The sequence below is a fragment of the Tachypleus tridentatus genome, chromosome 11, assembly GCF_004210375.1.
Source record: "Tachypleus tridentatus isolate NWPU-2018 chromosome 11, ASM421037v1, whole genome shotgun sequence".
Classification (NCBI taxonomy): Eukaryota; Metazoa; Arthropoda; class Merostomata; order Xiphosura; family Limulidae; genus Tachypleus; species Tachypleus tridentatus.
The window spans coordinates 58,128,214-58,145,610 of NC_134835.1; the positions used below are offsets into that span (position 1 = coordinate 58,128,214).

The 17,397-nt window shown below is 33.0% G+C and overlaps 1 protein-coding gene and 1 long non-coding RNA gene across 12 annotated transcripts in view; one reads left to right on the forward strand and one right to left on the reverse strand.

The window, feature by feature from the left end:
* The window catches only part of LOC143232227 (uncharacterized), a 49,881-nt gene that overhangs the window by 6,754 nt on the left and 25,730 nt on the right, over positions 1-17,397 (forward strand). For 3 of the 10 annotated variants that reach the window (XR_013017449.1, XR_013017450.1, XR_013017442.1), the window contains exons 2-3: positions 13,317-13,454; positions 16,684-16,827. The exons of 2 other annotated variants lie outside the window; for them this stretch is intronic. This is a non-coding gene — a long non-coding RNA (uncharacterized LOC143232227). Of the gene's footprint in view, positions 1-979; positions 3,376-7,131; positions 7,654-11,360; positions 11,790-13,316; positions 13,455-16,683; positions 16,828-17,397 lie in introns of those variants that run through there. 5 more of the 10 variants (XR_013017446.1, XR_013017447.1, XR_013017443.1 and 2 more) reach the window with 4 other exon arrangements.
* On the reverse strand, positions 8,933-17,227 carry LOC143232226 (uncharacterized). Of its 2 annotated transcripts, XM_076467388.1 has the most exons (4): positions 17,082-17,227; positions 16,660-16,785; positions 13,698-13,844; positions 8,933-10,306 (listed from the first exon to the last, which is right to left on the reverse strand). In XM_076467388.1, the coding sequence occupies exons 2-4, from the start codon at positions 16,777-16,779 to the stop codon at positions 10,142-10,144; spliced, it is 432 nt and encodes a 143-aa protein (XP_076323503.1). In that variant the 5' UTR covers positions 16,780-16,785; positions 17,082-17,227; the 3' UTR covers positions 8,933-10,141. The 2 variants fall into 2 exon arrangements, with proteins under 2 accessions (XP_076323503.1, XP_076323502.1); XM_076467387.1 differs by lacking the exon at positions 17,082-17,227 and having other exon boundaries at positions 16,660-17,074.

Here is a 17,397-nt window from a genome sequence, read left to right on the forward strand (position 1 = left end):
ATCTATTAGACAATATCGAGAGAAGATTGCCACCCATACCGATCAGATTTATATGCATTATAAAATGATTGATGTAAGAACCACATCCGATAATGGCACCATTAAAAGCCACACAGTTTTAAATGATTCCCTGGAGCTAACAGTTAAAAGTGAAACATCTTATACAGTTGTGTTAAATGATCAACATATTTATTTAGAGATGACTGCGGCCCGGCGTGGCCAAGCGCGTTGAGGCGTGCGACTCGTAATTTGAGGGTCGAGGGTTCGCATCCCCGTCGCGCCAAATATGCTCGCCCTTTCAGCCGTGGGGACGTTATAATGTGACGGTCAATCCCATTATTCGTTGGTAAAAGAGTAGCCCAAGAGTTGGCGGTGGGTGGTGATGACTAGCTGCCTTCCCTCTGGTCTTACACTGCTAAATTAATTGACGGCTAGCACAGATAGCCCTCGAGTAGCTTTGTGCGAAATTAAAAAAAAACAAAACAAAAAATAGAGATGACTGAGGAAGATATAGTATGATGTACAGAAAGACTGCCAAGGTATGAAATAGAAAGTAAAGGATACATGCAATACCTGCACCCAGTGATACAACAGTATGTCTGTGCACTCAGAACCCTAGAAACCGGGTTTTGATATTCTTAGTGGGCAGAGCATCGAGTAGCTTTGTGCTTTATTCCAAACAAACAAAATCTTTTGCCTACACAACTCGAATACATTTTTAGGGTGTTTATAAATTCTGAGATGTCAATTACAATGTTTCGTGACTGGTGAATGTGTAAAACTGAATATAATTCTATTCGGACAATAATATTTATTGTGTTGAGGAAGGTATTATCAAAAACGTATCTCAACCGGTAAGTTTCCTTGTTTCACAAAAGTAAAGTGTCAATCTCCATCAATGTATATATTTTTTATAACTTGTCATACTCTGTGTCAATTTGATGATTTTAAAACTGTTTTCTCCTTTAACTAAATAAAGTTTCGTAGCTTCGTGGATACAGCTCAACATCAAAATCGGATTTTATAAGTGGAACAGCTTATTGATCGCCACAAAAGTGATATTGTAATTTTCGAAATTGTCAGGAGATTTTCTTCCAAGAGCCATTAAATGTAATGTTATCAACATATCCTATAAAAAGACGTGTAGGTACTTGACCTAAAAAATTATTACCAATAAATGTTTGTAAGTTTCCAAGATGAACTGAAAACGATTTGCACTCAATGTGTTTCGAAGGATATCTAACCTTTCTTTTCTGAAATGCTTTAGCATGTAATAAATTAATGAAGGGCTGATACTCACTTTTCTACAGTAAATACAAACGTGTTTCTTAAAAGTTTGAATTCCGATTCGTCGTTTGATGCACTACAAAATAAATCTTTACCTAGTTTAAGCCAGAGTTTTCAACTCACAGCATTTGGCAGCCTCCCAGTGGAACATCGGTTTGACTGCGGATATACTATGCTAGAAACCGGGTTTCAGTAACCGTGGTGAGCAGAGCATAAATATTCCATTGTGTAGGTTTGTGCTTAACTTAAAACAGAAAAACATTTGGCAAAATTTAAATGTAGGTGGCCGATCATGTCAACTGTTTGACTACCACGTATATCTATGTGTCGGTCTTTGATTCTATTGTTCTCACCACCATTAAAATGGAGATTGTCAAAACTTCCTGTTGTATCTTTTATCCACGTAAACGATGCCAAGTTACTTCTTCTAGCTTCTCCATATAACCCAGGATAGTTTCTAAGTGGACCTTGTACATGTTGAGACGAAGAAATGAGTTTGTCATTTAGGTCTACATCCACTTGGGAACACAGAGAAGGAAGTTATATTCATCTTTTTAACTCGATTGCATTAGATTTGAAATCGTTACATAAATATATGAATGTGCCAGATCTAAATACTTATCTACCGATCCTTATATAGTAAATTTGATGGACAGTTTGTCAGTTACTGAAGATAGAAAACATTATTCGATCAATCACTACTTGCGTAGGAGGAAGAGAGATAAAATGAAAGGCTATAGTTACTTGTCAAAGAAGTCTGGAGACAAAAATCTTAATATTTTAGTTTTAACGATTCTTATCGCGGGACATCTATATTTCTTCTTTATATTAGGAAGAGCACTTGTTTGAAATCTCCAGTCTTTTGCAGCATCAACAAAATGTTTTTCCTTGTGTGGTTTCTTCTGTTAAATGGTATGCATGACTGAACAGACTGTTTTTCTTAAGGCTAACACTACTTTTAAAGAAATGGTTCAGCTAAACGAAACAGCTTATTCAGTACATCACTCAGTCCGTGACTTTATTGCCCTTGGCTACCAGCGAAATAAGATTAATAATTTCCTACTTGTTAATTAATCATTATAGGCGTCACAGACGGATGGTTCATGATAATATGGAACTCACATGTTGTCACAGTTGAAAACAACAAATTATTATGTTGACTTTTCCTTATTCAAATGATATAGGTCGACACGTGTATTCCTTTATATCAATCTTAGTAGCTTTAAAACTCTTTTTTAGCAAAGGGCATACAATAAGGATTTGTAAACGTTTCAGTGATCATGTCTCCTGACCTTCAATTTGAATGATTTGTGTCAGTGGTACATACTCTAAAGGATTTAGTAATATATTTTTATTTCATATCTATGTTTGTTTCAGTTTAATATATATTTATATATGCAAGTAAATTACATTGTTGGATGTGTATTGCTCAAGTTCCGTCTGTTCTCTAAATTTGTAGAAGATTCTCGAGAGTAAAAATCAACAATATATGTTTCATAAAAGATTGGCGTATCTTCAACAATTGTTGCTAAATGAACTTTCGGGAACCTCACCATTAAAGTTGATAAATGGATGAGCAAGAAGACAGATTAATATTATTGGTTTGCTGCAGTTGGTATATTATAAATCTTAGAAGACATAACTGTGTAAATCGCTTGTTAATTTGAAAACTACAGATATCCGACCAGGAACGTTAATAAATTTCAACCGTTATAAATCGTTTAACTTCAATGAGTGCACTTCAAACATAAGTATTTTTACGAAGATATCTCAAAATTTCCGCGGCAAAACCCAAGTGTGAAGGAATAGCTAGCTTTCTGTTAACTGAAGTGTACCTGTGCATCACCACAGATTTAATTTGTTCATTGTAACTCGTTAATAAAATATTCAGTTCCAGACCAAATAGAAGACTCAGTATTCTTTGTAAGTTATTTAAACATTTGTATATAAATAATATAAATAATTATATGTAATAACCATTGTTACAAACTGTATTGTTATTTGTATATAACAATATATTTGAGTTAAGAAAGAATATTGTCTGTATAAATCTTGTTGGAAAATGTAATAAATTTGAGGTATATCAACATTTAATTTACTCCTACTTTGAAATTCGTTTTAAATTAAAATTCAAACCTAATTCTATTTATACCTTTCAGTGCCAAAAAGATTTTACCATGTATGATTCTCAAGGCTTTTTTGAATCACCTTCCCTTGAACAACTAGAAAGGTATAACAGAAACAATCGCTCGAAAATTCCAAAATTTTAGAATTAGAAGTTAAGAAATCAGTGAGAAAAATAAATTAAAATTCGTATTATTTAACTACCAGCCAATGATGATTTTTTACCAGAGGAAGCATTAGGGGAATGCTCTAGTGTCTCCACTAGCCAATCAGGGTCAAGTGATGAAGATGGTGGGCCAGGTGGTTAAGGTACTCGAGTCATAATCTGAGAGTCGCGGGTTCGAATCCCCGTCACACCAAACATGTTCGCTCTTTCAGCCGTGGGGGCTTTATAATGTGACAGTCAATCTCACTATTCGTCGGTAAAAGAGTAGCCCAAGAGTTGACAGTGGTGACTAGCTGCCTTTCTTCTTGTCTTACACTGCCAAATTAAGGACGGCTAGCGCAGATATCCTTCGTGTAGCTTTGCGCGAAATTCCAAAACAAAACAAATCGTTAAGACCGGAGAGACATTTCTTTTATTTATTAACAATAAAACAGTAAATAATAAAAGGAGAAGATAAAAGTAATAATTGTAATAATAAATATTTTGTTTGTAATTAAACATAAAATTACATAATGGGCTATCTGTACTCTGCCCACCATGAGTACCGAAACAGACGTACCACTGTGCCACTGGTAAATAATAATAAAAATCAAATAAAAAGGAGTATAACTGCCAGAACTTTATAGATGATTTTGTACTTGTCATAAAATTACAGAATGCGCAATTCAACGAAAAAGTAAATTTATATTCCTTACAAATCTGCGAGTTACTTTACAAATTGACAGGTATTAATCTAAGTAAGATATTTTTTGGGGCCGGCGGGGATTTTGTGAATAATTGTTTTACTGGTAATTCATCAGTGAGTGACAATGATGGATGTGTAATATTCTTTTTATTGTTCAGCACAAAGTTATACACTGGGCTATCTGAAATCTATCCACGTTAGGTATCTACTTCCAATTTTTAGTATCGTAAATTTTCAGACTTATCTCTGAGCCATCACAAAAGGGTGACCATGTAAGGTGTAAAATATTTTTATAAAGTTACGATTAAAATTCGAATATTGTCAAAGTATTTGTTACAAATATTTCCTGCACTATAGTCTAACAATGTTTTATAACTTTCTTTATTATTATTTGTTTTTTCTTGTCAATATGCTGCTTTCAATTCTTTTTAAAGACCAAATTAAGCTTTTTAGAACAAACTTTTAAGTCCATTTAAATCCCAGTTGCATGAAGAAGTCATTTTATTTCTTTTTTTGTGGTTTTTTCAGTAAGGTTACAACCCATGCAGGGTAATAACAATATAGAAAGAAGCTAGCAAGGATTTAGCATATGGTACCAGTGTATGATAGAATAAATCAATTTAATAGCACTCAATGAAAAATCGTTGATGAAAACAGGGTTAAATACCACATATAGTTTTTATAATGTCAGCACAGAAAGCGTAGAAATTGTCAATAAAGCAGAAATTTCACGGAAGTGCTTTATGTGATGCTGGTTGGACTCTGGGATAAATTGCCAAGTACACCCTAGATCGTGAGATTGAGATTGAAGAATTCGAAAATAGGAAAGAAGAAGACAGAACACTTTAATTCAATAACATTAGTGATAAGTATCTTCGTCTATGTAGTGTTTTTGACAGAAGTAAGATTGCCTCTGATCTCAAGCATGAGATAAAGAACCATGTATCACATGACAGAAAAGCGTCCAGATTTACAAGAAAGCTAAAATAAAATGGAATATTTGGAGATTCAACTAAAGCAAAGGGTTTATAACTACTATACAACCAAATATTCAAAAGTGATTAGAGGGACTTGCTGGCTCCCTCAACTCGGTAAGGGATCTGTGTTTGGGACACATTTTGGTGGAAACATCTTCTTTCGTTTGGGATTAATCGTTTATACAGTTATAATTGCTCCTTTACATTGGTGGAAATCAAGCTTGCTCTTCAGTGGTTCAGCAGTACATTGGTCAGACCTAATGATATTTACAACGAAATGCCGCAAAATCTTTTTCTTGCGTCTCTTGCTATTCCTCTGGTTGTTTATAACCAGGTCTAGCAGGAGAATGATTTTCCTGATTCTTAGTTCCAAGCTATTTTTCTTCCATTTTCTAAGCCTGGGAAAGATTCCAAGATTTCTTCAAACTACCGTCCAGTTGCTTTATCAAACTGCTCTGTAAGATACAAGAGACAATGGTAAATGCTCGTTTTGTTTGGTTCCTCGAATCAAACAGCCTGCTCTCCCCACCTGGTGTTGTTTCATATGACAGTTCTCCACCTTTGACTACTTGATTTGATTTGAAATATAAAGCATGGGTGTTTTCTACACTTCTCTAGTCCAGAAATGTGTACATCGAGTCTCATGAACGTTTTCTACGTCTCCACCATTTGCAAAAGTCTTCACTGTATACTTGAAAACCTAAATCCTTATCACAGAATTTCACCCGGCGTTGTGTTTTCCTTCCTCTTTAGACCACGCTTTGTCAGTATAGGAAGACTGCTATTGTTACTTTTGGCATTTGTTTCTAGTCGTAGCTGGCTGAATTTAATTTCACCTTGGATGATGTTGTTGTCTCTATTGGTCAACCCATCCAACGATAGCTTATTAGCATTCCTAAATGAGTTCCTTTCTTTGAGTAGCCTGAGAATCACTGATGCTCCCGATTGAGTAATGTCTTCTATTTGCCGAATATCTTTTGAATAATTCTTTTATTCCCATTTATACGGATTCTTCGAAATCAGGTGATTATGTGAGTCCTGCCATGATTTAATGTGGTTCAGTAGTTGCACATGGGATCCTCTCTACAGTTTCTGTGATCACTGACGAATTGTACGCCATTTCTCTTGCCCTGGATCATGTAGTACACGAATGGTACTATTTATAACGAGTCACTTAGCTCTCTTCTGGTTCTGGAGTCGCTTCACGTTATTTTTTATCTTGTTCGCGTTGTTACTCAAAACCAATTGGCCCATTTTTTCTTTATCATCCATTTCTATCCAGTTCTTCTGGATACTTGGCTACGTTGGTATTAGCGGGACCAAACTTGCTGAAAGCGCAGCTATGTTTGTCTCTTTTGGTATTATTAAGGTGTTTGTTGTCCCATGCGTGGACTACGGTCTGATATTTAAGGATCGGCTCCATTTCAGTTGGGAGTCGAGTTCGACTGAGCAACATGATAACTATTCCGGATCAAACTTTCTTTTGCTTTTTGGCTGTTTTGTTTCCGTAAGGATCGGCAGGAAGAAGTTGTTTTGGTTAAGTTAGGCATTGGTCACAGTTTTTTAAATCATCGTTTCTTTAATGTGGGACTGATGCACCAATATGTCGTCTCTTTGTGATATCGATTCACATTAAAACATGTTTTATTGTCGCACCGTCGTTACGACCACGAGAGTCAGCATCATCCTAGACATGTTTCTACCAAATTAGCTCATCTCTGACGTTGGACAGTGTCATTGTCAGTGGTAACACTGTCTACCTTACTAATGTTTTAAAGTTTTCAAAAGCCATTGGCATATTTAAGTTTTTTTTACCAACTGTTTGAAGTTTGTTTAGTTTTACTTTGTTTAATTTTCACATTTTGAAATAATTTTCTTTCTCTTTTTAACAGGATGGTTAGCGCAGATAGCCGTGTTGCTTTCCGCCATTAAACGTCAAACAGCCAACAAACAAGTTTTTTATTGCACTTCAGTCTGAGTGATATCAACATGAGTTATTTTGACCATTTATTTTGGCAAGATGATTATCAGAAGCTTTAATGTTCGAGTCGTGATATGACGCTGAACGATCGTCTCATTTTCTGGTGTGAAGGCAATATAATTATTACTTTTGACATTGGTTCTCGTGATTTTCCACCTTTATTACCATATAAATATAATTTCGTTTTCCACCTGAGCGAATTAGATGCAATGGTGAATGTCAAAACGTTCATTTTTATTTCGTAAAATCTCACAATGGGAGCACATTTCTTATATATTTTTAGCGTGTGTGTGTGGTGATTTTGTGAGAGTAAAGCTGCGTCGGCTATCTGCTGTGTTCACCAACGGAAAGTGAACCCCTTATATATCTGGAGACACTGATTTCCGGGTAAAAGCTGCAACTGAAAGCAAATAAAACTTCCATATTACAAATAGTGATTGTTTTATATATATATTTTTATTCACGTTTTATAACTCTTAAGTCATAATATATGTACATTTTGAGCATTCCGACATATAGAAAAGATAATTTAAAGTAACAATATTATTAGCCACACCTGAGGAGTTGGATGAACTTCTTGTTCACGTGTGTGTCATAATCTTTAGTTAAACACAGAGCTACACAATCATGGGTTTAGAATATCAGATGTTAGCGACATAAGCCTTCACACTTTCACCTGTAGCACTACGTGGCATCTCTACTTGTTAGGTGTTATTACTGTTATGAGAATTTTGGTTTGCGGAAGATAGAAATATGTTACGAAAACCACACACATTACATCTTATTGTTAGATTATCATGGTCAACGTATGTTTCCTTTTCTATTTGCAAAATAAAATGGACTCTATGTGAGATGTACAATTTCAAAACATGTTCAGATAATAATAAAGACGCTTATTCACTATAGTTAAGCAGCTTATATAAAAAGCGGTTTTTATAACAAGAAGTAAAGTATTTGTTGTACTGTTTATTTTAAGAAGTGTAAACAAGTTATTTCAGTGTAATTGAAAACTATCCAATTTCTAACATTAATGTAAATACATTACATGAAATAAATGAGTTAATTTCTTTTTAATTATAGTCCAAATCACGTTTTTACCTATTATATAAACAGTTTTTATTTACTTGTCTCATGTAAAATTTCCCACATGAAAAAGTAAACATTTACGACTACTTTTAATACAGCTTAAAAGGTACACAAATTAGTTCCTCTTATATTTAGTGTGCTATTTCATACTATTTAACACATTAAATGTTTCAATAATCTTTGAAGGATTTTCTAAATCTTTTCGATAGATAAAAGGTAAAGAATATCCCATTGTGGAAATTAGGTTCTCTGAAAACATTTTGTTGTATATTTTGTTACGTGAAACAACATTTCAGATAAGAAAAACTGATCAATAGGTTCATATTCAACTTATTTAACTCCAAACTTGCTGCACTATGATTCTATCAAATTACAAATGAAAAATACGTCTCTTATTGCTGACATTTTTCCCATTGGATAGCTTCTCAATTGTACAGCGAAATGTATCATAGTTTTAGTTGTAGAATAAAATAATAACATATTAGTGAAAAAAACCTTTCAATTTTATAACGCCATCGCTGATATGCAGTGTCTTTACATACAAAAGGTCAAAAACAGGAATATTTGGAGACCCGTTGATTCTCTTTTATGCAAAAGTTACATAATTAAGAGAAATAATTACTGGTTAGGTAAGGTACATTATAAATTACGAAATGTCTCTACCAATATCGAAGGACAAAAGTATTGTCATTTCAACACGAGAAAATGAAAATTTTACCGACTTCCTTTCGAACACGAATACAAAACGAAGTTTAATTCTTCATATAAGATAAGTGTGTTTTCATCGTGTGTTATAAAAAATAGTGTATTTAGATTTCCAATTTACAATGTTGAGAGATATGCATATATTTATATGTAGAACTGTGATAAGCTAGATATTATTAACTTACAAGCAGAAAATATTTCTATGACATTTTTGTTTTTTGATTTGGTTTGTTTCGAATTTTGAGCAAAACTGCACGATAGTTATCTGCGCTAATCGTCCCTAATTTTCCAGAGTAAGATTAAAGGGAAGGCAGCTAGCCATTACCACCCACGTCCAATTTTTGAGCTACTCTTTTACCAACGACTAGTGAGATAGACGGTCACATTATAACGCTCCCACGGCTGAAAGAGCGAGCATGTTTGGTGTGACAGTGATTCGAGACCGCGACCCTCAGATAACGAGTCGAGTTCCTTATCCACTTGCCCATGCCGGCCGACTATAACATTTTAGGGCTACATAAATAATAAGAGTTACAAAACTAAATACAATTTGGTAAAGAATATGCATTATTGAACATTAAACACATTATCCAATAATATAAGAATAAAATATACCCCATGATTTTATTAAGTATTATTTTACATTATGATAAGGCCCACGAAGGTACAGCGATAATTCGAATGAGTTACAATGCTTAAATCAAGGCTTCGATTCCGTTAATTGGAGAAGCCCAGTGATGTATTGCTATAAAAAACACACACATTGTGACAAACTTCTTATTATGGGCTAACCTACAACTAATCGATATTATAGAAAGAAAAACTGAAAACATTGTTTTCTCTCTTAAAAGATAAAAAGTTATTTTATATTACTCAAGTAATATGTTAATAATTTTACGAGCTAAGTTTTTATTTGTTTTATAACGAAAGAAGTTTAAGCTAGATGAATATTCTAATTATATTAATTATATACAGTTCTCTTTTTTCTCTCTCACTAGAAGAAATATAGAACAGGAATAAAGTGTTGTTTTGACACATATTTTGAATGGCTCAAAAATATCTGAAGGTTCTTGGTATAGTAAATAAAAACCGGATTATTTTTATAAGACAATTGAACACCTTTATTTTAATTAGAAGTCTTTAGTCCAAAAATCTGTGTTTCCCAATTCCACGCTCATAGGGTTGTACCTGTTTAACCAATAGTGAGATTTGACAGCTAAAGTTCGGTACACGTTTCTCATAAAGTGATCCGTGACATAGAGCCCAAACATGATGTCGATTATGCTTCGACTGGCCTATAATGAAAAATAATTATTAACAGAAAGTATATTTACGTTATTTCTTATATTGTTTGATAATGTGTTTAGTATTTAAAAAAAACATATAAGGAACATTGTGTAACAAATTTTATTTAGTTTCGTAATTGTTGGTATTATTGTAGCACTAAAATAACTAAATGTCATAAACGCGTTCTCTGACCTTTATTTAATTTCAACCATCTTACAACAATTTTGCATGTATATATATATGTGTTTTAAACAAAAATGCAAAATGATGCACGAATTAAAAGGATCTTAAGAGTACAGGCTAAGATTTTGAATACAAAATATACAATGGGTTGTGTAGGTGACTGTGAAAATAGGACCCACTTTGCGGAGGAGGGGGATACACCGTCTATCAGCGCCAACCTTCGTTGACCAGTCTCACATAAAGAAATTAATAAACACTGATAATAATTAAATAAACAATTATAAAATAGGAGAGCGAGATGTGGATGCTGAAGTCCACCAAGGTAAGGAGTAGAATAACAACAAAAACACTTGATGACATTAGGATATATATATATTACAACTTGATATTGATATTATGTGAAAACAAATAAAATATATAGAAGACATTCATCACTGGAGATAGATGGACGTTTTATCTGCTTTTTGCAAAACCTTTAGTGTAAAGGAGAAGAAACGTCTTTTTCACTTGAAAAAAGAAGTTACTCTTGTAAATGAATGAATAATAAACGGTATAAGCCCTTTGGCAATTAAGCCTTTCTTACAATAATACTATTTTTTAATATATTTCGAGAGCTAATTTTTTACAATTCGCGTATGATCTGTTTGTTGGTTACATTTCTTAATATGTTTCAAATAAATATGAAAATTTTGTCTTAGTTAGAAACGAGTGTCTCAATCATTTTTTTTGTAAGACATATTCTAGTTTTAAGCATTCTTGTTGCATGTAAGAAACATGAATCACATTTCTAGTATTGTTACTGCAAGAAATAACCACACTATTTCTATGTGATTCCTTGCTAGGATTTGAATAACCATTTGAATGTTTCACTCTCCACAGAAATATGGTATTACTGCACAAAACACAAGACAAGTATGAAACTGCTGTTCGTTGTCTAGGTTTTTCTGCAGTGAGTTCTAAGATTGGAAGAAGAACTGAAACATAAATGAATGTCATTAACATGGTCAGAAACATCTTTACAAAGCCTTTCTAATATCAAACATTGAATAAGGAGCGCGGTGCTTTCAGTCAAAAGTTTCAAAATCAACGTTATTTGAGGCAATATTCAATGTGAAGGATTAGCAGACAACTGATTAGTATAAACGAAAATACGGTGGGATACGTAACTTTTTATTTCCAATTATTTATTAATCTACAGCATAGAGAACTCGTGTACAAATGTATGAATGTTTTCCGTAATGAATTTCTGTCTGTATTACCGAATTTTGATCACTCTGAAGTTTCAAGGCCCTTGAAGATGTCATAAAGGTTTAGTTATATTTATTATTTTTATTTTTTATTTTTACGTGTTTGAAAGTAACTTCAATTTTATGACTTCCGTATAATGAGGCAGATGCACGAGATTCCACAGGCCTGCTAAAAGCGAACAATATCATACCGCACATGTCTCGAGTACTTTTTCTTTTATATTGTACATTACAATTGTTATTTGGCTCTTTGTTTTGCAGTGGGGATGATATTTATATTTCTAGAATGAATAACATAAAAGCAAAAGTAACATAATTAACATTAAGGGTATTAGATTATTTTTTCCTTCGCTTTTATTTAAGTACAAAGTAATGTTTTACTTAATTTATCTTTCTTTAGTTGTAGTGTAATATACTTTAAAAGCTTGTACATTTTTCTCGTGTTATTGTTGTCTTGATCTCGGTTTTGAACATATTAGTTGTTCGTTGATTAACGTCACAAGGATAACATGAAATTATTTTTAAGTAAAATGAAAAGTCAAACAGATCCTGAAGAAATAAAAAATAAAAAATATTGTTTTCGTTGGGGTGCAGGACTTACTCTTGACAATCGTTTGTTGTTGTTATTGTAAATGTGTTTTATCTATATTTAAAATGTCTGCCTCCATGAAAATAAAAGTATTTCAACAGTGCGTCTGCCTTCACTTCAAAGTTATACCACACCAACATTATTTATAAAATGCAATGTTATAACTGCCACGACTTGTATATTGGAGAAAAAAAAGTAGAAAAATGGAAACCAGATTCAAAGAACATAAAAAGTCACCTTCACACGTTTTCGAATATTGCAAGTCAAATAAACATAACCATAGAAAACACTGAAATACTAAATAAAGAAACAAGCATAAACAAACGCAAAATTAAAGAAGCCTTACTTATACAACAGCTCAAGCCGAAAATAAACCAATACAAAAGAACACCTTTAAACCTGTATTAAAAATAATATAATAAATAACAATAATAAAATAAATAAAATAACATTATTTTTTCAAATATCTAATTACGCCCTCTACATTCCGACAATCAGTTACACAACCCCTTTCAAACACGTTGTCAGCTTTTTGTCAGTTACCTCCTCCTTTCTTTGTGAACCTGACGATGACCGAAGAAGGTCGAAGCTTTGTTCTCTCCTCTACGTAAACAAAAAAATTTTTCAAACAAAACGAGCCATTTTGACATCTGTATTTTAAACTAATGAGACCATCATTCCACTTCACCAGTACATTTTCCGGAAAATTTACTATTGGTCAAGAGATGAAAGTTTGTACTTGAAAGAAATAAAATTAAGAACAAAATTTAAAACTATTTTATGAGACGCTGAACCACGGGAAAAAAAAAATACATTTTGTTGACCAATATATTTAGTTTTGTAAAAGCCGCGATTCGATTTCAGGATGGTTTTTACTACACTTTTATATGTTTGTGAAATATGTTATCAATGAAGATATTTTAATCAGAAAGAGCACATACCGAGTAAAAAGCAAAGGGATGTATGTTTACATTACCATTATTTTTCTTATTATTTTAGGAGATCAAAGATTATTATGAATTAATTACATTCAGCTGGAGACATTTATCTTGATCTTGGGCATCATTATATACATCTTCTACATCTTCCTCGACAGTAAAGACCAAAACAGCATCGACAGTTGGAAGATGCATAAATGTTAGTATATATTGGCTTTTTAATTAAAGAAACTTTAAACATAGCACAACATTGTACTTGGTAAGGAAGTAGAGACTAAGCAACCAATAGAAAACAAACTATATTAATTTCCATGCTTAAATATTTTAATTCTATTCTGTTTGAAAAAAATAAATACTTATGAACAAATGTAGCTTTTTAATAGAGAGAAAGAGAAAACAATGTTTGCAAAATTTTCTGTTTCACTAAAACAGATTAACTTACATTTTGTCCGGGGCCTAGACAGCGACCTTTTTCAGCATTCTCTTCCTCATTCGCTCCTTCGTCAGGTTCCTGAGCCGTAATTGAGACAAAAATTGTGGCTAAGAGTAATGCCACGATGATCCTCTTGGACATTATGAAGTTAAAACGCTGCAAATAGAAATTATATAAAGTATATTATTTGATTTACACAAATTGGTTCAAAACTCCGCTAGTAAAATCTGTAAGACAATTGATATTTTATAGAATAATGCGTTTCTAGAGTTTGAGAAAGTACGTCTGACATATTTATGTATTCATATAGTCCTAAAAATCATAAATTGACCGTCACCTTTAACGTACCCACGGCTGAAATAGCGAGCATGTTTGGTGCGACGTGTATTCGAACCAACGATGCTCGGATAACGAGTCGAACGCCTCGACCCACCTGGTTATACTGGGCCTGCTAGTTTATTAAAACGCAGGTTAAATTGTAAAATCGAATGTGATGAGAGACTAAATATGTATAATATTGTAACTGAAGATATCAGAAGTATAACATACAAAGACAGATGTTTTTTAAAGTATTCATAAAAAATCGAACTAAAATTTCTGCGATGATAAGTATAGCAATATTAAAAAAAAAAAATGCCCGGCATGGCCAGGTGGGTTAAGACATCCGACATGTAATCTGAGGATTGACCGTCATAATATAACGCCATCACGGCTGAAAGAGCGAGCATGTTTGGAGGGACTTGGATTCGAACCCGCGACCCTCGGATTACGAGTCGCACACCTTAACGCGCTTGGCCATGCCGGGCCTCTTACAAATTAGAGGCTGATTCATCCCTCACGTGACCTGTATTACAAGCAATTTTTATGAATCATACTTTCTCATCCAAACATATGAGAAATTGATCATATTTTTACAGTTTATAAAGTTTTATGTCTGTAGGAAATTTCTTTACAATGAATTGCAAGGAAAGCTAGGCATTTATGCTCTGTGCATAAAGTAAAGTTTTTCATGAGACATTGAAAAATTCTAGATCATTCCTTTGACAGTTTCATTTACATGAAGTATTGGGTTAATTGCATATATGCTCAATGAAATTCAAGTTATTTGTGTATGACGATCATGGGTTTAATCAGTTTCATTTTCCTCAAGAAGTTTGAAGGTAAGTTTAACATATTGGAACCTTGCTTCTCTATGCAATAGAATGAAAACAGAGAGAGATACACAAATGTATGGAAACATTAAAATATAATAGTTTTACGTTCGTTCATGGTGAAACAGTTGATATGGTTACATGTTCTCTAAAAATGTGTTTCATATTGTTATCTGATAGTTAGATAAAGTGTAACAGTGTAATCATTAATCTATTAGACGTTTCAGTAAATTAGTAGGAAATTTCTCTCAACTTGAACAAAAAACTTTCAGTTGATTTATCAGTTTAAAGTACTTTCACAAGAATGTTGATGTTAATCAAGCTACGTATCTTCTATTCTGCTTATATTTATCATATCCTGCTCAAGTTACTTTATAGAATTTTTTCCTTTATTGAAGCTTCAATAAATGAAATGACGTAACTTCGAATAATGTGTCGTGAGAAGGGTTGCTGATGACGCCTTAAAGGTTTTGAGCAAATAAGAACTTCGAAACCAATTATACATAACTTTCTTAACTCTTTCTAGAATGTTAATCTGATAATTAGCTAATTATTTGTATGATGTTTTCTGATAATCATTTATATATTTCTAACTTTGAAATATCGAGTCATCAGTTCAGGAAAAAAAAAAAAAAGTGAAATCTATAAATGTTTGCTTCCGAGTAAAATCTTTAGCTATAGCGTTGTCGATTATAAACGTGTAGTGTTATAGTTATTTTGATATTGTCTTTGTACGATATGCTTACATTTCCCTCTAATTCTAACAACGCTGTCAAGATGAATGCAAATATCTTGTTTTTCGAACAAAACTATTTATTAATCAAGTTATTTGAAAATATAGAAAGTACATATTTTCAAATTATAAAAAAAACAAGAAATAGAACTGCATGTCCATCGCAAGGATAATTTATCTACAATTTTATCCACAATCTATGTTTTCCTCGCATCTCTTCAGTAAGAAATTATCCGTTTATAGGTATGTACGGCCCGGCATGGCCAAGCGCGTAAGGCGTGCGACTCGTATTCCGACTCGTAGCGTCGCGTTAAACATGCTCGCCCTCCCAGCCGTGGGGGGTGTATAATGTGACGTTCAATCCCACTATTTGTTGGTAAAAGAGTAGCCCAAGAGTTGGCGGTGGGTGGTGATGACTAGCTGCCTTCCCTCTAGTCTTACACTGCTAAATTAGAGACGGCTAACATAGATAGTCCTCGAGTAGCTTTGTGCGAAATTCCAAAACAACAAACAAACAAACAAAACAAATTATAGGTATGCATGTTCCCAGGCGACAGACAAGACCACGAGGGCATGAAGTCTGGAAAGATTCGTTAGCAGTGTAGTTCAGGTCTCAATGAAGAAAAAAATAATCAAAGTAAAATATAATTTAGGTTTAAACAATGAAGGAAAGAATGATACTAACGCAAACATAACATTTTTTAATCTTAGTATTTAAATTATGCTACTTCAGAAAAATAACTAAATAAAATTGGAACTTCTAAAAAATTATCAAATGCTCTCTCATCAAGTATGGCATCTAATTCGTTTCATTCACAGGGATAAATGGCTAGAAAACGTGTAAAATATTAGAAGAATATTTAACATGAAATCGTTGAGAAAGGAGCTATGAATTTAGATTTATAACGGTGCACTTTGCCTTGCCATAGTTATATTAATACAAACTCTTATTATACCTCACTTCTTTTGTGCAGTGTATATGATCTACGAAAAAATTACAGAGATAAGTAAAGCAAGATGTTTACACTGAGACTGAAGGGAAAATGATTTTTAATAGAATTTCAACTAAACAAATACGGAAACTCACTATTAACTCTCGTCTCATACACAGGGCTTCAGACAACTCTTCATATTCTTCAGTTTCCTGAGCCACAATGATGACAAATGAGAATAAGAGCACTGCTACGATGATGCACTTGTTCATCATGAAAAGCTGAAAATAGTAGAAAGTGAAACCAAACATATACTATTTAAGGTATGAAAGAGTTACAAAAGCACTTAATGCCTTTAATAAGTGTAGCTACTTAAAGTTATTACAATTAAATCTTTTAGTAAAAAAAATTTAGAAAATATCAGCTTAATATGTAAATGCCTAATGCTCTTATTAGTTATATCTGTTTAGTTTAATCGCAGATGTATGTCATGAGTTATAACCCTAAAATTCTCACAGAGGAATATGGTTTTACATATAAAATTATTATAAATGGGAGATTCTCCCTTACTGAATACCTAGATTTTCTTTGTCACTTGCACACTTCCTTACTGTTCTTGGCAAAGACCTGCTTTATCTACTTAAATATATATATATACATATCATAGAAAACAAAAATTATTTAAAAAACAATATAGCAGAAAATGACAATTAGGTGTTTAAACGTAATTTGATGTAACAATAATAAAACAAGAAAACACATTAGCATCGCATTATGTATGCAGTTTGTTGCAACACAAAGGTAAAATACCCTTGATTCTACTTCTGGCAACGTTTACTTTTAAAATTATTTTATAATTTGTTTCTTTGTTTTCAATTTCGCGCAAAGCTACT

Bases quoted from the DNA above. Each gene is read 5' to 3' on its own strand.
- LOC143232226 (XM_076467387.1), bottom strand. From the start codon at position 16,815: ATGTTTGGTTTCACTTTCTACTATTTTCAGCTTTTCATGATGAACAAG. The intron at 13,845-16,659 runs GTGAGTTTCCGT...TTCTATTTGCAG, and splicing joins GTATGAGACGAGAGTTAATA to CGTTTTAACTTCATAATGTC. The intron at 10,307-13,697 runs GTAAGTTAATCT...TTTTCATTATAG, and splicing joins GTCTAGGCCCCGGACAAAAT to GCCAGTCGAAGCATAATCGA.